Here is a 23,796-nt window from a genome sequence, read left to right on the forward strand (position 1 = left end):
CCAATATAAGCATAACAGTGAGATACAGGGAAAAGGCAGCAGCTCAAATTGCCAAGGACAATCAGTAACTGGAGGTTTTTTCTGGTTGCAGCATGGGATCCTGAGCCGAAAGAACTGCTAGAGTACTGTTAAAAGCAGCACTGTAAAACCTGCATCCATCTGAAAAGCATTCTCTTTCCTTCCTTCTTCCTCCAAATAAATGCATTCCTTTAAGGACTGGAAAACCTTAGCATAGTAATTTCAAGCTTACAGAAGACATGTAAAAGTTCAGAAAAAATCCCCAAAAACTGAACTTGTGAAGTTCACTGTGAAGCAGTAATATCCAAAAATAGCTGTCCAGATTAGTGGGAGCTGCGCAAAATTTCAAAAGTAAAAATACAACAAAAAAGTATTAGTTTCTCTGATGAGACAGTTCTTCACAGATACTAGAATTTGGTACATTTAGCACAGCTGCTAGCTTAAGATGCGCAAAACTATACTTATAAGTTTTAATACAAAGAAAGAAAAAAACATCATCAACAGAAGTGAATTTAGTGTTCATCGGTTCCTCACCCCCAACTTAGCTTGTCTCCTTCAGAAACAAAGAATCAGCAAGTTGCTCCTTTTCAGAGAACGTCTTTTGGACTGAAAATGCAAAATGTCATAGAACCAAAGTGCTTCCTCAAACTTAGATGTGGACATCACGTTCCTACTGACCCCAAGCCCTCTGAAAGACCCAATTATGCCATAATAGCAACAACAGAATAAGCTACCCCGTGGGATTACCCACTAATGAGCCATTTTAAGTAACAGGTAAATTAAAATTGCTTCAATAAATTGAAAGCATACACTTGATCAATATTTATGTGATGAACAGGTATTGGCCTGGGGCTCCAGAGAAGTCAGCTCCAGCTCCATGCAAACTCTACAGTCACATGTGGGTAATCACACAGTGTGTATGTGCCTGATGCTCCTCTGCTTTTTCTTTACGGCCCAAAGAATTAGCGATATAAATGGTTTTATCATTAGCATTCTGAGGTACTGCATATTTCTTACCAGTTAGGTACTGGTCCTAAAACAACAGGGATCTGCCTGCAGTTTTGTGGTACTCTAGTGAAAAAAAACCCCAAACAAATCAAACCCAGCAATTAATTACATGATTTCAGTATCAGTCCATGCTTGAACTTTTTCTCTCCCTTTTAGTTTTTTTACCAAAACAATGGAATATTTTGTTGTAGATTATGAGTCACCCACACCAAACAACAGTCTTGCATTATTTTATTATGGTACAGACAACATAATCAATCTGACATGGCACCATACCTGTCCCACCTGCAATCAGAGAGCTTAATTCACAAGCTTCTATGTTAAAGTTGTATTTGATCCTTACCAACGTATTGTGTATTAACAAGGTATTTTGCTGGAGATTTCTTCCTCATTCTACAGCCTTCTTGTACAGCAGCAGGAATTAAAAAAATTTCGAGAGGAACCAAACTGTGTATACGTACATGTAGGAGTATGAGCCATGAGATTACTATCAATTTTAAGTTGGCTCAATGTCTGGGCCTGAGCACTTTTTGATAGCAGCTCAGAAGTTAGGCAGAAGCTTATACATGAGGAAAAGTCACCCCCTAACTGTTAGAAAAGGCATTTACATGCATTCCTATAAGATTTTATTTCACAGTCAGGACCTGACTCCACACTGCGGCTAGTTGAACAACATACCGCAGAAATCCTAGGACCCTAAGACCCAAGAACCTCATGAACAAAATCAGCTGATGGTCAAGATGGGTGTTTTCCGCTCTGGAAACAAAGGTGCAGTCAAGATCCATACAGCAGTGCTGATGGGTAACACTTGACATCAAATACTCACTCAAGTCTACTTTTCACTTTTTTGCGAAAGACTCCAACTTTAATTGCTTGTCCGCAGTCCCTTTAGTAAAGCACATTATACATAATGTGTGATCTGAGGAAACCTCCTCAGGAGCTTATTCACTTTGCTTGAAGTTAAGCTTCCCCTGGGTGACAGGGTCTCCGCATTTTGATCCTTGCGCTCCTTCTGAAAGAGAAAAAGAAACCTCAAAATATTACCTCTGTTTATTTGCAGAGCTGACGCTCGCCCCCAAAGACTACTACTAATTGTACTGGGATGTTTCTTTCAGAAGAATGCTATTTCTTTAAGGAACACTTGGCTCAATAATCACAAGGCTTTCAAAAGCTGATGACCTTTAAATGATGTAATTAATGACTGACTGACATCTTGTGAAGATTACATTCTTCCACATTCTTAGTTAACAATATTACATACTTATAGTAACAACTCAGATTTTTTCTTTTTACTTTCTGTTATTGAATTTGATTCTTTGTAATCTACCAAATAAATTGTGGACCATTTTTCACTTTTGCTGTCAAAGAGCAACAGTAAATAACTATTCATTAAATGATGGTACTGTTACTGAAAAAAGACTGAAACTCAAAATCAGTTTAAGGACAAGTTTAGTACATATACTTACCTTTAGTCTGCTTTTGCAACTGACTTGATTTCAAGGTTATCATATAGCTGGAAACCTCTAATTTCCAGACAATATGAAATTTATTCTTCAAGGAAACATCTAGCCTTTGAAGCCAGAAACAGCCTAAAAGAACTCCTAATTTTCAGAGAATGGAGAATAGCTGTAAACTACCTCATGTATCCTGAAAATTCTGTTTGTTATGAGGATTACTGAAACCACTGGTTATTTCTCACCCCCGCAAGCACAGAACTATATACAGATTTATGACAGACTTTATCTAGACACACCCCCACTGTCTAGATAATGCAAGTATTGGATTGGTACCCGAGTCAGCTATTTCTTAATTTTATGAATCAGAGCAGTTGCGGAAACTTACCTACACTGTACATCTCCCCATTTACAATGCAATCCACATCTCGCACCATACAAATCACTGTTCTACTTAACAGCTCCAAATCGTACTCTCCCTCATTCAGAACTATCATGTACTATGGAGAAGAGCAGTGAGTGTTATTGCTTCATTAGTGCTGAAAGTTTAGAGATTAAAAACTGGAAGAAATCAAAATAAATGGCCTAGGTTAGGGTCAGTTGACAGCGGCTGAAGTCTACTTCAAGAATTTGACAACCCAAAAAGGACTGGATGTGACTATTGTTTCATCCTTAGTTAGAACATACCAAACATCCAGTCCCTTCCTACAGTCCTTCATTTTAATTCTAATTTAATTTAACTTCTGCATTCAAAAAGGAAGGACTGCATGTTTGATCTACATCATCCTGCATCTCTCCTACAGCTCAAATGGGTTACAACACCAATCAAACTGTTCAGAGAACATTATTACTGTTGGCACACAAAAAACGACTGGGGGCTTTGTCCTTTCCTACTACCAGCCTTTAAGAACGCAAAAGAGGCCTTAATTACTTCTGCCTTTGCCACGCAGTCATAGAACATCCGGATCTCCTCAGCGCAAGCTGTATCGCTGAAGTCATTCTGTTTCCAGCAGGCCATCATTACCGACATCTCCGTAATGCATGTTGCCTCTAGAAGGGAAAGACACAACCAAAATCTCAGGTGTTGGGGACATCACGCTAACAGCCTCCACAGTGCATAAATCTCCAGAGAGAAGTTTAAGATGGGGTTGAGGCAGGTGAGAAAAAACAACACTAAAATAAAGATCTCATCTTTCATTTTGCATAGAGAAGATGTTGCTAGCACAAAGATTAGCACCATTGCAGCCACCCAACCACTGGCTGAGTTCTTAAGATAAATGCTATGTTGAGATGTAATAAAGTACTTCGCGTGCATGATTCACGTACAGAGTACCACAAGATGCAAATTTAGGGTTGTTGTATGAGGAAGTAACTTCTTCAAAAGAACCCGTGTGCTAACCCTACGGCACAAACCAGACCCCCTTCCCCTCCGCTGCCCTGCAGAGCACAAGGAGCTTCCGACCGCCAGCTCGACCCAGCCCTGACATCACCGCAGCCCTTCCCGCCGGCCAGTGGTGGGACGACTCCCGGGAGCAACGCTGAGGGCCCGACGGCGGCAGGTCTACCCCGCAGGGGCGGGGGGCCCGCCCGCCCCCGTCCGTTTCTCCCCGGGGAGGGGGCGTTTAACGGCCTGGCGCCGGGAACTCACCTCCCGCCTGCTCCCTGCGGTTCGCCACCTTGTTGGCCAACACCAGCGGCCGGGTCGGGCGGATCGCCGGGGGCCGCTTCTTCTGCCGCCACTGTCCGGAGACCCAGCGGGTGACCCAGGCCGGGTAGACGGGCGCCGCCATCCTCTTTGCGACAGGCCGCGCGGCGAGCCGGCCCCGCCCACCCGGCGGGCGCCTGCCCGGCCCGGCGCCTGCGGCCTCCGTGGCGGGAGGCGCTGCCGCAACAGCCTCCTGTTCCCGGTCCCTGGGCTGGGGCTGGGGCACGGGCACGGGCACGTTACCACGTCCTGCGAGGGGCGGTGTCCGCCGGGGGACGGAGCCCAGTGGCCGATCGTCGTCTCATCCCGTTAAAGGGCAAATCGATCCGTTTGTGGTGCAACCTCGTTTTTCCTCCCCCGCCCCGTTCCTCCGGGCAAAGGCCATGAAAATTAACTGCCTGCCTTCTCACGGTTTCTGTGCCATAGGGAACCACCCCGTGACAACTGCAGCAATTCACATCTCAAAGCTTCTGCAGCAAACCTAACCCGTGAAGGAGCATATGCGCTTCAACCAGAGCAGGAGAAATCATCACCATTTCAAGTGATTCAAATGGAACTTAAGGAATTCTTTTGCAACTGTATGGAAACTTTTCTTGGTGCTTGAGACTCACCACCACTTCGCTCCCAGCCCGCCATCTCTCTCCATTACAAACTAACAGCTGGGTGTCTCCTGCGTTGTTTACTGATGTTCCTACCCTGTCTTCCAAGAAGATACTGAAACTGCTGCTTCTGAAACGCTGCTGGTGTTCTCACAGCCTCATACTCGGTATGAGCAGAGAATCCCACTGTTCCCAGAAGTTTCTTCCCTAGTGTAGGACTTAAATCCCTGAAAGTCTTCAACTCATCTGGCTGATTCTGGAGCCCTTATGTCCCCAGCTGAAAATGATAGGTAATACAGAAGGCACAGTAACGTTTCAAGGGCCAAGGTACAAACAGATGTCTGCACAGCATGAGGGAACTGAGGAGTTAGACATCAAAGTGGGGACCTAAAATACTCAGATGCTTGTCATGTAGCGGTCACTGAATAAGCCACCTTATCATCGTATCAGGGCTCCTTCAGGCACCACCAATCTCCCTTGTCACTGGAGGACACAGGAAGAATCATTCTTCCACAGGAACACTGGAAGGATTTTTTGCATAGCACATTGCTTTGGATGAAAAGAATATATTCAACCTCCTAGCTATTGACATAAAAAAAAAAAAAAAAAAAGCCACTTGCCTCTGCCCAGTCAAGGAAGTTAACAAGACATTGGAAATTTTGTTACCTTGATTTAAACATCACCAGACCAATACCAGAATATTCTCAGTATCATTACTATAATTTATTGCATCAGTATCAATACTAGAATTCACTGCATCTGCAGATTTAATATATATTCTGGTATGTCCAATTCTATAATTATTTTTGTGTTACCATTAAAATAGTATTTTCTTAAGAGTCCAATTTAAAGAATATGAGAAGAGATTTTCAAGTAAACAAAAGATGTCTTTTGGTCCTCTTTAGAAGAAAATTTCCATCTCTCTAGGTCCAAACAGGCTGTCTGGAAGTTCTGAAACATTTTGGTAAGAGGGATGTTTCTCTGCTTCCATTTTTTCTGATGGGACAGGAAATGAGCTATCATTCAAGCTTGGCTACCAGTGGAGAAGAAAAACAAGCTGACACGTTCAAATTAGGCTAGAAGGCTTGCATCCTGCAACTCTAAGCATTAGAAATCTTGCAAATTCAAGACAGGGAAGTACTTCTCAGTATTCCAGTTCATGTGAGGTTCAGCTGCTCTTGGTTTTGCCTCTTCTAGTTACCCCTACTGATACCCACTTTTCTCTGCTGCATTTGCCTGCTGCAATTACTAAGTAGACTTGCACAACAATAAAAAGGAAAGATGCAAATACTAGGACATAACAGAAGCTGAACTGCAGTCCCTGTAAATCAACCTCCCTTTTTCCAACTTACATTAGCTAATGGTGGCAGCACCTTCAGCTACATTCACCTTCAAAAGTTGCTCTCTCTTAACTAATTCCAAGAAAAATGGGGGGGGGGGGAGGCTGAGAAAGAGAAAGGCAAGCTACACAAGGAGAATTGTAATAGCTTCCTGTCAGTTACTGCTGTCTGCATTAGAATCTCTTTTTTTGGCATTCAGCCTGGGACTGGAGCATCAGCCTAAGAAATTCCTGAGCAGACAGAATAACATACGTGATGGTGTCTGCACACACCATGCAAAGATGTCTGAAGCAAGATACAAACATTGTTTTTAATGGAGAATGTGGAACAACAGAAGAAGTGTGTTACTCAGTAGTCAAGTCTCTCTACAGCCTGTATTTCGTATTGCTGATAGCACAGAGACACTGATGGATGGGACAGAGGTTCTGACTTCACAGGGACAATCAGAAACCCAATTCCCTCAACACACTGACAAGTGAACCCCACAGATGTTTCATTGAGAATCCTGAATGTACAACTATAAAGAAAATGTAAAATTCTAACTGCATTTACAACTACTTTACTTGGACCAACATAGTTAAAGCTGAATCCTAGCCCACATTTCAGCTTGTCAAAACCAGAGAGATTAAGCTATTAATATTAGATTTGAAAAGTATCTATATCACAACTGGAATAAAGGCCAGTTATGATGCTACAGTAAATGCTAATACAATGCTAACAATGCTGTCATAAAATACACCCTTAAAACGAGACTGTTGTCTTAAATACCTCTTTAAGAGGTGAGAAATTACACCATGAATCCTTTGCTTTCTGGAGTAACTATGTAAAACCTTCACACACTGCCTAAAAAACATTTGGGGGATGAGGCTAAGAAATCAGTTGTACTGGGAGAAATGAATAGAGTTGATATCCATGTCTTTTTGAACTGCTTGGATCTAGCTTTCAGGTAAATTCCAGTATATTCACCCAAGTTTATCCTGAATGCCCCAATTCGTCTCATACAACTTCATAATGCCCTCACCTACCACAATTTATTCTCAGCTGTCTCACCCTGACCTCCTTAAACTCCAGTTTAATTGGAGATGCCTTAAAAGTTAAGGCACCCCCACTTTAACTTTAGTAGTTAAAGTCTTGCTAAGATTCCAGTCAGTTCAGACTTACTCCTGTCTGCAGAGCTATTGTGTTTGGACAATATTAGCACTTAATAGCACAAATGCATTCATTATAACAATGACAGATGCAATTTCTTTTCTGACCTGTCACCTCCCTGCCCCAACTCCAGTGCTAGCATACCTTATCCTGAGCTATCTCAATCAGATCAGCTGCCCTGCATTATTCTGTCCACCTGACTAGTTCTGAGCTGCCATCCCTAACTCCCGGATCTACTCAAATCCAGCTCATTTCCACTGCAAATTACCTGATGCCTCCTTATTTGCTCAGAGATGCCACAAATACCATGATCTGCTCTGATCCATTCCAAGATCCCCTGAACCATCTCTTGCTGAGACACTTCAGCGTTAGATGGGTCTTTTCTGCAGGAATGTATATAACAGCATACAAATTAAGATGCCAGTCATGTCAGAGCTCTGGAACATATCCTGCAGCTCCATTCTTCTCTACCCTTCCTAATCCCTCTGCAGGGCCATGTATCTCTCACTGCCAGTTCCAAGACACTGAATCATAAAAGAAGTGCAGTTTGTTAAAGCCTGACACAAGCTTTGGCTCAGTTGGTCATATCACTAAAAGGATTTTGTCTCTGATTAATTTCAACCTGTCAGTAGAGGTCTCCAGGCAGAATGAAGGAACCTGCCACCCTGTATGTTTCCGACTAATACAACTTCCTAGAAGGTGCCTGGAGATCCATCAACAATCTTAATTAAATCCAACCAAATGGATGACAGCTAATCACTAAGGGAGTGGCTCTCTTGGGACAATGGCTGAAGAGGGTGTATGCAAGGATGGTAAAAGAGGCAGATGGCTCCTTGTCTAACACAGCAAAGCCTGTTTAAACAGTGATGTCCCTGATGGCTGTGTTTCAATTCAATTTATCCTGTTCCCAGTCCTTTAGGAATTATTTGTTCTTCCACGCCACTTAAAACTACCCTCTGCCAAGGTACAAGAGGGGCATTTCTGCTGTGATTCTCCAGCTGCTGCACTTTGCAGACCATTTGCAGGGAAAGAATCTCATTCTCCTTTCCCTCCAAACATATACAATCCACTGTTGCCTGGCTGTTATTCTACTTACCATCACAGAGGACCCAGAGATCCTTCAGTTTGAAAATTACAGTGACAGAATAAGAAAAGGCAATTCTTTTTCAGTTCTAGAAATTATCAATGTTAGGTATCAAATAAATAGTCTTCACTAAGGTTACATGCTTCCTGGAAATTGCAGTCCTTGCTAAAGGACAGAAAACACAGACTACTAGTTCAGTGTATAAAATACCCAGCTTCTTACCGAAAAAATAGGCAGCACCTGGGATCACAGGCAGAAGAATAAGAACTTTAGCTTGTCCAATGCAATGAACTGGATTGCTAGATTTTTAACCCTCTGTGAGACATTTGTTTCTCCTCTCTCACCTCTAAGAGGGCATAAACTTATCCTAGCTTGTCGAGTCACTTCTGAGACACAGCATCAATAGAATCTACTAGTGTTTCATATAAGCAGTAATGAGGAAATACCTATTTTTAGAACATCAATGCTAGTGAATAAAGCTATCCCAATGGCTTTGAAATCCTCCCTCTAGTCACACAGTAAACAGGCAAAATGCATGAAAAGCAGTGAAGTGACTCACCATAGTTAGTAGAAGCCTACCAAAGGGTTTACAGAGGTAATCTCTTTATCATCCTCAATACTCGATAGCTTTGCTAAAATTCCTGATTAGTCTCAGCTGTGTGTTTTTATGAGTATGGGCACCTGCACTGTAAGAACTTGATTAAAAAGATGTTGTATACACTGCTCAGTCTGAGTATCATATAAGCCTTCCAGTAGCCACAACTACATTCAGCCACCTCCTAGCTGGTTTGGATTTAAAGCAGTGAAGTGAGAAATCCAGTTAGCAGTCAAGAACAGAAATCAGAAACCTTTTTGCAAAATATTAATAGCTGCTGCAGTGACCCTCCTCTTTGTCTGCATTCACATACTTGCATTAGTAGAAAGACAACTAGGATCGTAAATTGAATTCACTTTGATTAAGACTGGCAGTAGTCGCTGGACATTACATAGGAATCCTTTCAAATGCATTATTATGTAAATTAATTGCAAACTCTTCAAGGTTATGAGACCCAGCTTCTCCTCCTGCCTCCTTGAAATAACAGGAGAGAGATGAAAGGAAAGACCTGGTGGTAGAACAACCTTTATGCAACATTTTGCAGTCCTTGCTGTGCAGAGAAGTGGATGTTGTGAAGGTCGAACTGCAACCACAACTCTTTAGCCAGCTGGGGAGGATTCCCATCTTTCCTGCCCCTGAGTTTGCCTGGCAGCTATGCAAGTTATTCATACTATGCACTGGAAGAAATATTTCAGCCTTAATTCTTGCGCACCATGTACAGTAAGTGAAACAAATTTAGTATATTAATATAGCCAATAGACACCCTGTTTATAAATCATGGTCATATTGTGACATACAGGAGACAATAAAGCTAGTATGATCTATTACTACAGGTACAAGAGAAACACAAGGCTTGGGTGGACATCACAGCTATGAAGAGTGGTAGCTGATACTCATTACCTTTTGAGAAGTTCACCACCTGTAACACTGTAAAAAAACAGTTAAACCTAGGAAGACACTAAGAACTCAGAAGACAAAGCTATTGAAACCGGCTAGTGACTCTTAACTACAAACCAAAAGTTGTACTTTGAAAAGCTCAGACAAAAAACACAGAATACCTGTGACAAAGTTACTTTCATATCTGTGCTACCTTCATACCCATGTTAGGAAGGGATGTGGCAATAAGAAATACTTACGCTTGGCAACAGTCACAAAGCTCAAAGCAACAGCCTCCTGTAGTACATACATACAGCAAAAAGACCAACAAAAACACCCCCTGTAGGGGTAATAAAAAAACGTGCTGACTGGTGACTGTAATATACCGAGTACAGATAATAAATAGGGGTGAAGGAATACTTGGTTGTGAACTAGCAAATTAATGAATCAGGGTCCAAAGCACTAAGTTTTTATCTGGTTTGCTAGCTACTCTTAAGTTTGTACCACCATATCTTCAATTCGATTGTTAGTTGACAAACATGCTCATTTTGCTGAGTGGGAAGACGAAGTGAGTCTTTAGGACATCACTAATCAAGAACTAAGCAGGTGCTATGATACACATGCTTATATTGGTACTTCGTCCTGTTATTCCTACAAGGACAATATATTAAATGTAGCATGTCTAATTTTGGCAACAGCAGATAAAATATAACAAATACCTGGACTTGGTTATAAATACTTCACTTCTAGAAAAATCTACTTAAATTACACGACAAAATAGAAAAAGCAGAGTGTGCTAGTACCTGGTTCTTATTTTTTGTTTAGGACAAAAAGCAGGATCAGAATTTCTCCTCCTGACTATGCCACCAAACACTTGAATAAGAAAGGGTTTTGAGATACAGCTAATTAAGAGAACCATGCAAAGAAGACTGAATGATTTTCTATACAGAAACATGAAATTAAGAGAAACTGAAGGCATTAATGCAAACAACTTATTTAATTATCATTAAACTGTTCAGTAGAAGTTGATAGAACTAAAGCAGCCTTAATTTGTTTTATCTTAATTTACTTCTCAAGAACATTGTGGCCCTTCAATTCTGAATACACATATGTGTAATCTTAATCTGATTTGAGTAATCCACTTATAACAATTAATTCAGATATATTCATGTCTCCTGAGTAAGTGAAAAAAAGAATGTAAACTGATGAATGCATTTTAGCTGAAGAACCATTTGTTACTATTATTACAGAAGAGATATAAAAAAAGCAGTTTTCTCCAAAAAAAAAGATCAGTGTATAGTGTATGCATTTTCTACATTTACAAGAATCCAGTGACAGTTATGGGTCTGAAGTCTCCTCTGTCAAGGTGCCCTGATTTTAACACTGCAATATTGTTGTACCACCTGAGAGGCAAACATTGAGATGCATATCATTGCCTATACTGATATTATACCTATAATATCATATCTATAACATAATGAATGGGAATTTGAGGGGAAAAAAAAAAAGAGATTAAGTGATCCATCCACAGCTAAGCAATAGATAGTGACTTAATTAGGGACAGAATGTAGATTCACTCCCGTTCCTAACTTTTACTAACAGCGTTCAGGCTTCCCATAGCAATGCATGAACTGCCTTACAAAATGAAATTACCCCACAGACTCTAGACTTTCATTACCAACATCCTATCTTAGGCATAGATAAACTCTGGCTATTTAGTCAGTATTTACTTCTGAAGAGGGAGGAGAAATGGAGAAATAAGATGCCATTATACCATTAGAGACATCACAGCAGTGTGGCTGTATTTGCCTGTGCTTTTAAACCAGTGACACTAGGTGAATTAGTCTCCCTCCAATGCAAGATCAATTATTTCAGAAAGGTACCCAACATGGCAGGGAACAGAGGACTTTATTTATATCTGTAAGAGATACAGGCTACACAACAAGGAAGATCTATCCACATGTGATCACTTACTTTTAGGAACTCTGGTCACAGACCAGGATCATATAGTGTTAAGATTGGGTAAAGATACAAAACTGTTTCAGTGCACCTGATTCTGATCACCCACTTCAGCATAGAAAGGCTGCAAGGTTTGTATCCAAACTGCAGAGACCACTGGAAAGGCACCATCATTAAAATGTATTTGTCTTTGCAGAAAGCTGCAGATACTCAAAAAGAACAAATCAAAGGCCTCTGAATTGCTAGCATTAAGGAGATAACAAGAAGTCAAGACTATAGCTGGGATTTCAGATCTGATGGAAACTTAAAAGAACCAAAGCATACTAATTTTACTCTAGTTCTGCACAATACCAGGTAATACATTTTCTGGTGTGAAATACTTTGTTAGAAGTTGTGAATTAAATAATTTAGTCTCTCATCCCATTGTACGTATCACCTGGTAAATTAGTAAAAGAGAAACTAGGCAGAGAGTAAGTGACCTGCCCATAGCTATTCAGTTATCCTGTAAAGTAGGAGTATTTGAGGCATGCTTACTTGGGGAGAAGAGACTTTATTGCTGCAATTTCATAAGGCACAATTGCTCTCCACAGACATTTGTCTTTTGTTATTCCTTCACTGGAAAAGCTATTTGTTAATAGCAGCTAAAAGTACACCTTAATGAGGAGAATACGTGACTGATAAAATACTTATAAAAAATGATTAATATTTTGGAGATTAAAAAAATCCCTGAAATAACTTCGGGCATTTGAGCAAGAGTCTGAAGAGGTGTTCCTCTGAAGTCATGTAAGCCACAAGGAAACTATACCAAATGCAAAAGGAGAGTAAATTCCTCTTTTGCCCCACATGTTGACACCTGCAAGTTAGCAGTGGCTTCACGCCACAGAGCTGAAATTCAGATCAAAGCAGTTGCTAAGATCTCCACTGCTGGAATCCAATCATAACAGAGACTTACCCACTTCATGCACCAGAAAAAATAGTCTCTGTGAGAGTTTTTCTTCTATTTCAAGGCAAACATTTGGAGAGAGGTAAGAATTTGCAGTCTCAACTTTCAATGCAATTTTCAGATTAAGCTCTTACAAAGATGGGTCAGTGTTGCTTTGTCCTCTTGAGAAAAATCTCATGCATATAGTCCCAAAATCTTCCCTGATGCGACTCATTGCGATGAATCATAGCAGTGAGGGCCTCACCCTGATCAAGGCTTTGCCAATAATCCTGCAGCCACATCTCTTTCCAACTGAAACAAAAAAGAAACATCACCATAAATTATTAAAAAAAAACCAAATGAGTCTGCAGCTGTAATAGCACTGAAACCAATTTTTCTTCTTTCACCTGAGAGGAAAACAGGCCCAGAGATGGTCATAAAAAAGTATGTTGTTACTGTGCCACTGCATTCCAAGTCATTTAAAGAAACTTGCTTTGAAAATTCTCTACAGAAAATGTAGGTTAACTATTAGCTTTACAACATTCTAGAAATATCAGCATGCGACTATAGTATTAACCAAAGAGACTAAATTATTAATTGGAGAGAATAAAAACTTCTACTGAAATAAAATCTAGCACAGAGTCCTTACACAATTTTGAGAGTAGCCTTCTATGGCCAGTATGTGTGTAACAGTTAGCCTAGGAATCAATTTTTTTTTTTTTCCATATAAACCATTTAACAATTAGAGAATGACGGCTACTCATTACCAACTCAGGTTATACATGGCAGAGACAAAAAAATCATTATATCCCTCAGCCCTGACTCTATTCTTTATTTCCAGACTAGATGGTCAAGTATAGGCTTTCTCTTTTTCAATGCCCACCTCCAAGTTTTCATAGCACAGACTACATCACTGCAACTTTCAGCAATTCCCTTCCCATTCATGATCATGTGGACTACTTCTCTCATCTGTGTTATATCAAGGTATGGTAATAATTTATTTATTTCTCCTCCATTGTATCTGCTACCTAGCCACATAAGCCCATCACAAATTTTGGGAATAAGGACCAAACATGATGCTCTTTTTAATCTGTCCATATGAGTTACCCAACACTTGTTAACATATACAAAGCTTTTTGATTCTTCTCCCTCCCAATCACAGAAATAAGTACAGTGCCATTTGCATTCACTCTATACACCATATATTAAATCAAGCATGGCTGCACTGCCCAGAAGCAGATCTCACCACTACTCCAGGAAGACCAAAAAGAAACACACATGTCATAGTCACTTTCTTTGTGGAGCAGCATACAACTTTTATGCCATGGAAATTAGTTTTCTGTGGTCAACAGCATCATCTATGGTGGGACATTTCTGCAGTGTACACCAACAGAGGCCTCAAAATAAAGCTTTTAACATAGATTACAATGTGAAGGATCATGGACAGAGGCTTACTTCCACCTTAAAAAAAAAAAAATCTGCCAGAAGGTTCCCTTGTAAAATGCAGCACTTCGACTTATTGTGAGATCACATTGTTTACTAGCTAAATTCATTAACCTTTGTTCAAGGACTGCCAACATGAGTTACTTGGTTTTTTACAGCACTGCATAAGGGCACATGTTAGGAAAATGGGTATACTTGCATTAAGTACTAGACACAAGACTAAGTGGCACTAGGTAACAGAAAATGTTTTCCAGCTGAACTCTATGGAACCAACACTGAAAGGAATTCCAGTATCCAAGTGAAAACTTTTGTCAAAAACATTAAATAAGAACCCTTTGGTATTTTTCTTTTTACATTGCTGTTATTGGTTTTTAAGAAAATAATTTCATTCTGATTATGTAACTTGGAAAAAATTGGTACCCCAGCACAAACAGGACTGTACAAATACCCTGAAACTACCAACTACGTACACCTGAATCATTATTACCATGAGATACAGATCTATCTTTAATCCTGGCTGATTATTGGATTCATTGCAAGAGACACCTTACACTGTACACGTGGCAAATCTGATACACTTTCAAGCTGTTTATTCTCATCATAAATAAACTGTGACATCGACATAAAATGGAACTAGGAAAACCATGATGGTTTCAAAATATTCCTGTATTAAAGGTACACTGGCTTCTCTTTTCTCATGCTACCACAGATGAAAACTTTAGGTAACTGAAAAAGTATTGTCACTTAGTGTTCTTATAGTTATCCTCTCAAACGCCCCACTTTTGGAAAATGAATCATTATCAATGAAACAAACCAAACGTTTCTCTTCACAAAGCTGGGAGTCCAAGAATAATTAGAGATTCCAGTTCCTACTAAACAGGTATTCTACTCATCAGTAGCACTGTAACTCACTATTTTCTGTACAAAGCAGCCAAGAATTCAATAGACTATAGTGACTGACCCATAACCTAACATATACAAAGAGTTGTTCTACAGCTTTTCTTCTTAAGCTCACTTGACTGTGAAGCCCAGAAGTCCAAATACAAGTGAGGCTGCAAGCATAAGGATTTAGGAACCATGTCTCCATGCTTAGAGCTAAAGGACAGCAAGGTGAAGGTACAATAACGTGCTCCGGCTACACATACCTACATAGAGAGAGATTCTGATGCTGCAGTTCTGTCAATTCAGCACATTTGTCAACCCTAAAAACAAATTACATCTGGGAATAAGGATTACAGAGCATGCAAATGCGCAGGGTAACCTTATTGTAATTGGGTACTTGCTCTAAAAATATCTAAACTCCAATTGCCTTTGCTGTTCTCTTAGTTCCAGAAGCCTCCAGAACTCAAAAGTCACAGTGTATGTTTATAATCAGACCTTGTATGTTGCATATAGTCTATCATTTGTAATCCCACTAGGCCTGCATCCTTTTTCCACAATAATGCTTTTTAAGTATCAAAATATACAATTGACTGGCTCAGTAGACAATCATCTAAATTGGTCATACTGTTGACATAATATTACTGTCAAACTCTGACAAAATATGATCATGTTTAGTTAATGCTTTGGCAGTAATTTTATGTTACTGTCACATCATTTACAATTCTAAGTAATCACGCTCCGTTTTGGAGATAAAAACAGTGAAAACTCAGATGCTTACAAGATAGAAACCACTGTATTTCACTGGAGATCCCCCTGATAATGCCTCAGAAGGTATAGATACATCTCTTTCTAAAGTAGATAGCAGACAATGTAGAAGCTTCCCTGGTACAATTTTTCCAGACACATCTCATATCTACAAACAGGAGAAGAATACATACTCCGGTTCAATGAGACATGGAAACTTCCATGGGATGCAACTGCAGCTTGGATTATGGACCAACTGTTCAAAACTCCTTACTGATGACCACTGCACAGAATGACAGGAGTACCTGAGCTTGCAAGTAAATGGCATAGGCACCCAGGCTGGGCCTTCAAATGTATTTCTCTACTGCCATCTGCTGCTCAAGCAAAAGAAGATCTACAAAAAAGTAAAGAATACTCGAGGAGCATGCTGCAGAGCGTGCTACAAGGAAAAAAAACACACTTTGCTACCGAGACTGAGAAAAGGTATTACTATAAAAAACCTCCAACAAATCAATCAACCAACAGAAAACAAAGGATTATGGACCCCTTTTACTTACAAGCATAACTTTTCAATTAGTCAATATGAGATTTAATTGTACTGTGAAAAATGCTTTCTAATGACGAACATCACAAGTTTTGTGAAATAGGCATTTCCTAAACAACCTGAATGACCTCAGGCTTATTTCCCTTTTTTAATTTCAGTTGGCCATTTTTCAAAGCATTCAAACATTGAAATAGTTCCCCACACTTAAAATTCTTCATATTTTTTTGTGGATGATAACGTAATAAAAACTTTGAGAGCTTCATATCCACATAGAACTTCGTTCTGGGTTAGCGTACTTGAAATGATGGATTCTACATTTTCAACACACTATTTCTTCTAAACTTTAACACTCCTAAGCATTCAATTCAATTATTAACAAAGCTGTAAACTGATATAAACTGGGATAGAATATATTGACAACTTCCTTCTGGACAGTGCATGAGATCTTCCCAATATTTTCAAAAGGTCATTAATTTAATACTACAGCAGGACTGACATCAGAACATTGAAATCTTTGGTGATATCTATGAGCATAGGCAAGATCTGCTACAGCTGAGGGTTCATCTTTATGATGGCTGTCTGATGGCTTATAGAAAGTGACTTGCATGCACTTGAGTAATTGCCTAAAAAGGCAGAAATTGTTGCATGTAACACAAAGAAAAGTGACTGGAGCAGGCTCCTGGCAGGACCTGTGGATCTGTGGAGAGAGGAGCCCATGCTGGAGCAGGTGTTCTGGCAGGACTCGTGACCCCGCAGGGGACCCACGCTGGAGCAGTGTGCTCCTGAAGGACTGCACCCCGTGGAAGGGACCCATGCTGGAGCAGTTTGTGAAGAACTGCAGCCCGTGGGAAGGACCCACACTGGAGAAGTTTCTGGAGGACTGTCTCCCATGGGAGGGACCCCATGTTGGAGCAGGGGAAGAGTGTGAGGAATCCTGCCCCTTAAGAGGATGAAGCAGCAGAGACAACGTGTGATGAACTGACCGTAACTCCCATTTCCTGTCCCCCTGCCCCGCTGGGGGGGGGGGGGGGGGGGGGGGGGGAGTAGGTAGAGAATCTGGGAGTGAAGCTGTGCCCAGGAAGAAGGGAGGGGTGGAGGGAAGATGTTTTGAGATTTGGTTTTATTTCTCCTTACCATACTCTGGTTGATTGGTAATAAATTAAGTTAATTCTCCCCAAGTTGAGTCTGTTTTGCCCATGATGGTAATTGGTGAGTGATCTCTCCCTGTCCTTATCTCGACTCACAAGCCCTTTATTATATTTTCTCTCCCCTCTCCAGCTGTGTGGGGGGAAGCAATAGAACAGCTTTGGTGGGCACCTGGCATCCAGCCAGGGTCAACCCACCACAGTGACAAAGCTGGGGGATCCAAACATGTTACACTAGTAATACACACTACAAAAAGTGCACACGTGGTTTATGAACTGCAAGAACCTTTCCTTCTAGCAACTGCAACTTCAAATACTGTCAATGGAACAACTCAAGGTTTGGGAACCCAAGCACTGACTTGTTGTGTACCAACACATGTATAAATACTAAGTAGGCCATGCAAACAAAACTCTATTCTGCCTGTCAAAAGTAGCTGCCTGAGGGTTAGCATGGTTAGTTCCCTGCTGACAGACTTCAGCGCAGCTTGCACTGGAGATGGCTAACACTGGGCTATAGGCCTGGGAGATTCCAGCGACACTACCAATCCCTGTGCACAAAGGGGACAAGAAGCTACTCAACCTATTCTCTGTCCTGCATGGTCCCTCTAGGAGGAAATAAATGGGATGGCATCCTTCAACACAAGTGTCACGGTCCACTTGGTGGACTCGTGATGGTTCGTTTGCTACGATCTCGAAAGTGCAAAATTAAGGTGACCAACACCAAAGGGGATAGCAGTAATCACACAGTAAAACTTTATTGTATTGCCTGTGAGGAGACACGCGATAGTTAGAGATGGGTGAAAGAAAGGAGAAAAGTAAAGTAAAGTTTAGAGAGAGGAGAAAGAGGGGTTATAGCTACCACCGCTGATCTCAGGACGTCCTAACGGTCCCGGGTCCAGCTGATGCTGCGTCGTCGATCGTCGTGGTCCTTGGTGGGGAAGCTTCCAACTTCTGTTGTTCAGAAGTCATCTTTTATGCTTAGTAACACACCTTGCTCCACCTCTGCCTCAGGAGTCTCCATCCTTCTCAGAATACAATTATCATATCCCCACCCTTCTCAAGCGAGGCTATCACGCAGGCGCGGGGTCAGTGTCCGAGGCGTGGTTAGTCTTGGAGGCGGGCAGCCTTCGACCAGGAGGTGTGTTTTGGTATTATAATGAAGCAAAGTTCGTCTAACGTTCATGATTTCTTCGTCAGTGTTATGCCAACATTGGCAATTCATCCTTTTTGACAGTAGCTATGTGGTTATCTCTAATGGTTCCAGCCAGGTACCTTCCAGGAACCTTGTACCGCACATTCTGTCCTTGGGACCGGCCGCTGCGCTCCAAACAGGCCATTGTCAGGTAATGTACTGTTCATGTTCCTGATGACAATGTTGAGACAATGCTGATTTTCTGACCAACTCTTACAACAAGCCAGAATTTTGTCACAAAAACCAACAAAAAGTCTTTTAAAGTATTCTGGGTGAGCCTAACTTCTGCTCTGAAGTCAACAGGAGTTAACTAGGCCTGCACTGAACAGTGGCAGCCCCATTCTTAACACAGTACTTTGTAATGAGGTATAGAGCTTCTTTCACCCGAGGGCTACCAAGTGCTTTACCATTACTGTACCGAAAAACACCCGTCCTCCAAACAAAGAGGCTAAGATAGACAAAGGATAACTACATCGCCCAATGTCACAGAGCATTTTAACAGAATATTATGGGTGTCTCATGCTCCTCATTCAACCACCAACAGATACCACCATCCAAGCCTCTTTTTCGGCCTCAATGTCACATAATATTAACAGAACTACCATACCACCGACGAGACATAATATAAAGTGTAACTGGAGATGTATTAAGAGATCCTTTAAGTACAAAGCATTACTAAAAGTTACAGCTACTATTATTTGAAGCTTTTTTTCCTTCAAAAAGCATAGTATTGGTACATTACCTGTCTCCTCCAGAGAGGTCTTCAACACTTCCAAACCCAGGGGTTGGCACAGGACATCCCATGTGCTTGTACTGAGCTATGCGAGGTCTGGGAGCTGGAATTTTCCCACGAGACTTTTTGTGTTCCTGCTCCTCTTTGACCCGGGTGTTCTCCCTGTCACAGACGAAACACTCGAAGCCATTCAGGTAATTAGGCAGAGTCATGTCATTCACACCCCACTCCCGTCTCTCCAAGCTCTCTAGCAAGAACTGGTTTTTGATTCCACCAAGGTTTTTATACTCTAGATACTTCATATACTCCTCTCCATTCTTGTCCAGGAAATCAAGATACTTTGCCAGCTCTTGGGGGCTGTCAAAGTCATCTATAAGAATGATGGAGAGGTTGTTTGGCATCCAGTCCCGCACAGCTGGGGAGCCTCGGTATACTGGGACAGCACCCAAGTGCATTGGACGCCACAGCTTCTCTGTCATGTAGTCATCACATATGGCATTCTCCAAGGCCAGATGAAACTTGTACCTGGCAATAAAAGTCATAAATTCAGCATCTTCTGTAGTGGCTGTAGACGTGTGTCTCAGTCGCTCACTGGGAAACTCACGGTTATGCAGGCATTTCCCATAGGAGTCAACCTAAAACAACAACCAGCATCTTTACAAAGTGATTTGTTTGCCTGAAGCTTGTTTTCAGAGCTTACACTTCTTGTAAAATTCCTAACTTTGATCAGTTCCTAGCTACTTTAGTTTAGCTTCACTTTCACTCCTGAGTTCTTTCCCTTGTGACTATTCCTAGAGTCCCAGTTCTAACAGCTTTAGAGAAAACAGTGTTCAGTTTCAAAAGCAGCATAAACTATGCTACAGATTGAGGGGTGGGGGAAGGCACAGAAAAGAAGGTATCACTCAAAAATGTATTTATTACCAGGTAAATCAGAAGCCGACAGACAAGGAAGAGCATTCAACTCTATGTTAATTTAAAAGTCATCTTTCTACTTAACCCAATACTTTTCCAAACAGTTATTACACACAGTCCCCACCAGTCTCAGCAGGCTGGCAAAAATTTGCCATTTGTTAGACTGAGAAAAATTGATGCAGGGAACTAAAAGAATACTGTCTAAAAATGAAAGACAATACACTTGATCTGGAATCTGCTTCATACTTTGACAATATACAGTCATATTTTAAAAATCCTTTTGTCTTTGCTTCACTACTGAGTACATGACAAACTTGCACAATAAATTAACTGCAACCAACAGAAACAGCAGAAATTACAAGGAAAAAGATGTTTCAGACAAAGACTAAAAACAGATGCTTTTTTCCCCCAATCTACTATCCTTCAGAATTTTTAAGAAAAAAAGCACTGAACTTTTTTTCTGCTTGAAAGAAACTACAGTATTTCAGTTTATGAAGCTACTCTCTATCAGCTGTGCCACAGCAGCACAAACCACCACAGAAATAACACGGTCCTAGCATAACACAGAGAAGGAGCAGGCTCTCAAAACACAGCAACCTGTCTTTTTATTGCACGCCTATACTTTCAAACGGGAACAAGGCCTGTAAACGAACAGCCTTCCTGTACGCCAACGTAAAGGTCCGGAGATTTCAGCAAGTTCTAGCACTTGGTCCATGAGAGCAAGCTTGCTCAGGGCTTGGCCCAGCTTGTGACTGACCCCCAGTCTGGCCAACTCCACAGCCAACAGCTACCATCAGGCCTATCTACTGGCACGTGGTGTAGTCTAGACCACACTTTGGGAAGGAACACAACTAGTTTTTCTGTCCAGCTCGTGGGTGGCATGCATCCCGTTAAGATTCGTGTCTCGGCTAAAAACAAGGACAAACAAACCCTGTTAACAAGAGGAGGTGGACGGGGCGGGGACAGCCGGGCGGACCCAGCTCCTACAGCAACACCGTGCCACAGCTTCCCACCCACCTGGATGTACTTCATGAGCTCCCGCACGTAGCGGTCCCTGTCCGAAGGGACATCGCAGTGGGACTGCATGTAGAGCACCGGGGCATAGCCCCTCCGCCGCCACGCGTCCTTCTCGGCCAGGGGCACTGCCGGGCGCCGCAGGTAGCTCACGCCGGGCAGCCACTGCAGCGTGAGGGGGTAGTCAGACTCCCGGCGGAAGGTAGCCGTGTAGTTGAAGAGCTGGATGCCGGGCGAGTGCGAGAGGAAGTAGTTGTTCATGGGGGACTCCTCGTGGAAGAGCGCCCAGGTCTGGTGGGACAGGCGGGGCAGCGGCGCCTCGTACGCCCTGAAGTCGGTGCCGTAAAAGATGAGGGCCTTGGTGCGGCGGTGCCGGGCCACCCGCCGGCTCCGGGTGACGAGGCAGGAGCCGCGCGGGCAGTCGATCCGCTCCGTCTCGCCGGGGAAGTGGGGGAAGAGGCTCCCGCTCCACCACAGCAGGATGGGCAGCGCCTTGTTGCTCCGCGAGTCGTTGTTGCCGGGGCCGCGGTACGACGCGGAGGCGACGAAGGCCGCGCCCGGCGGGACGGCATCCTGCGCCCACCGCTCCACCCCGCACAGCTCCTCGGCGTCCGCCAGCCCGGCCGCCGCCGCCTCCTCCTCCTCCTCCTCCGCCAGGCCTTCTGTGGCCAACGCTGCCCCCGCCGCCCAGGCCAGCGCCAGCACCACCCAGAGGCAGGCGGGCGCCCATCGCGGCACGCGACCCGGCCTGCTGCCGCCCCCCATCCCCGCCGCCCCGGGCCCGGGCCAGCCCCGCCCCAGGAAGCGGCCGCAAGGGCCCCGCCCCGGGGCGGTGTTCCGTCACGGGGCTCGCGCGCCCAAAGGCCGCAAGGGCCGCAACGGCGGGCGGAGGGTGAGGGCCGGGGCCGGGCGGAGGCGGGCTCCGCCGCCGCACCGCCTTTCTCCCTCTCCCGTCACTTCGTATCCTCAACGTAAATTACAAGTGGCTAGCGGGGGCCGCGAAACGTGACACGGCTCTGTCACGACAACGGCAGCGCTTCCGTAGCGGCGCAGCCTTAGTTCAAGGGGGTGTAAATCCTCTCTGCCTCTAACGCACCTGCGCCCGCAGCCCCTCCAGCTGACAGGGCAGAACGCGAGCTATTTCTCTGAGGCACAGCATACCGAGAGCAAACACCCCTGCGGAGGGGCGGTACCGGGCGGGGGGGTGGGGGGGTGGTGTTAGGTGGTGCAAGAAAGTACACCCCGATTAGCTCCTGCTGAAAACCATAGAGGGAGGGAGCAGAAAACGCCTTTTACTAACAGAAATGTTGGGGTTCTTCACATCTAGAGGCTGGTTTAAAGCTCCCTTGAAGCTGCTTTTCTGTACCAACCTTAACTAACTTCTTTGGTGTTAAAATACTCTGTAAGGGGTAGATTAGCTTTGCAGATACTGAGCTTGGGCTACATTATAAAAATCCAACAGAAGTATGCTAGAATTACCACTCGGTTATAGAGTCGCTAAAAGCTTCAAACTCATTCCTGAAGAGAGACCTTAATCCCAATCACAATACTCATCACTGATAATTCAATTACTACGGACACCAGCAAATAAGTATTCTCTGTCTGTATAAGGAACAGGTTAAGACACATGAATTGTTTCGCTTTCCTTTGAAAAGTTAGGTCTTGACACTGCTCGGGCAGGATTCAGAAACACCACAGCCAGTGCAGAAAGACTACCACCCCCACGCCATCCCCACCAGCTCCTCCACTTACATTGCCACAGCACGCTAACAGACATGGGCTCTGCAAGGCAACTTCCACATGCATCAGAAGGGGTGCTGCCACAAAAATGCCCACAAGCACATTTACTCCACACGATTAATGTACAAGATCCACGAGGCCCATCATTATTGCAATATAACAGTTCAGTAGCAGATTCTGGACATAATGTACATTCTGTAGGAGAGTAATCTCAAAAATATTCTACAGCAAACCAAGTAGCATTGGATATTTAGCAATTATTGTCTTGTCCTTTCATACAGATTGTTGTAATGTTACTAGCAAATTGTACAATATTGATGTTCTAGGCTACAGTCAAGTTACACTGCTAGTTCACTCTGAACTTTATTGTTGCAGTTAGGACCCCCCCCCCCCAAAAAAAAACCAAACAAAAAACCAACCCACCCAGCTTCCCTGCTATCTTAACTCTGAAAGAGGAGCTCTATTTCTCTGAAAAATTTAAGACTGCAGAAGTCTTTAAGTTAACATTGTCACAAGGTAAGTGTAATACTTTCCAAAGTAGAACAAAAAACCCCCAATCAATCCGACTCAAGTTGCGTTAAAGGGAAATCTCTTTGCAAAATGAAAGTTCAGAAGGGGCAGAAAGTTAAAAAAGCAATCATCTAATCAAAGTAACACTGAGATTAAACAGCACCTTCTTCTGTTGACTTGTTGAATTTCTTATCATCATTCAGTGTGAAGAAAAAAAAAAAAAAGCCT

General features: G+C 42.7%; 2 protein-coding genes and 1 long non-coding RNA gene across 3 annotated transcripts; 1 reads left to right on the top strand and 2 right to left on the bottom strand.

The window, feature by feature from the left end:
* Positions 1-1,242: 1,242 nt before the first annotated feature.
* Positions 1,243-4,307, bottom strand: CHCHD1 (coiled-coil-helix-coiled-coil-helix domain containing 1). Its single transcript, XM_069796343.1, has 3 exons — positions 4,129-4,307; positions 3,412-3,530; positions 1,243-2,038 (listed from the first exon to the last, which is right to left on the bottom strand). The coding sequence occupies exons 1-3, from the start codon at positions 4,268-4,270 to the stop codon at positions 1,928-1,930; spliced, it is 372 nt and encodes a 123-aa protein (XP_069652444.1). The 5' UTR covers positions 4,271-4,307; the 3' UTR covers positions 1,243-1,927.
* Positions 4,308-4,438: 131 nt separating this feature from the next.
* LOC138687718 (uncharacterized) lies at positions 4,439-9,080 on the top strand. The gene is made up of 2 exons (XR_011326843.1): positions 4,439-5,074; positions 6,324-9,080. It is a non-coding gene; the product is annotated as an uncharacterized lncRNA (long non-coding RNA).
* Positions 9,081-11,038: 1,958 nt separating this feature from the next.
* FUT11 (fucosyltransferase 11) lies at positions 11,039-22,098 on the bottom strand. Its single transcript, XM_069796342.1, has 3 exons — positions 21,322-22,098; positions 19,402-20,027; positions 11,039-13,021 (listed from the first exon to the last, which is right to left on the bottom strand). Exons 1-3 carry the CDS (start codon positions 22,081-22,083, stop codon positions 12,874-12,876), a joined length of 1,536 nt encoding a protein of 511 aa, XP_069652443.1. The 5' UTR covers positions 22,084-22,098; the 3' UTR covers positions 11,039-12,873.
* Between the last annotated feature and the right edge of the window lie 1,698 nt (positions 22,099-23,796).

Source organism: Haliaeetus albicilla, chromosome 11, assembly GCF_947461875.1.
Source record: "Haliaeetus albicilla chromosome 11, bHalAlb1.1, whole genome shotgun sequence".
Lineage (NCBI taxonomy): Eukaryota > Metazoa > Chordata > Aves > Accipitriformes > Accipitridae > Haliaeetus > Haliaeetus albicilla.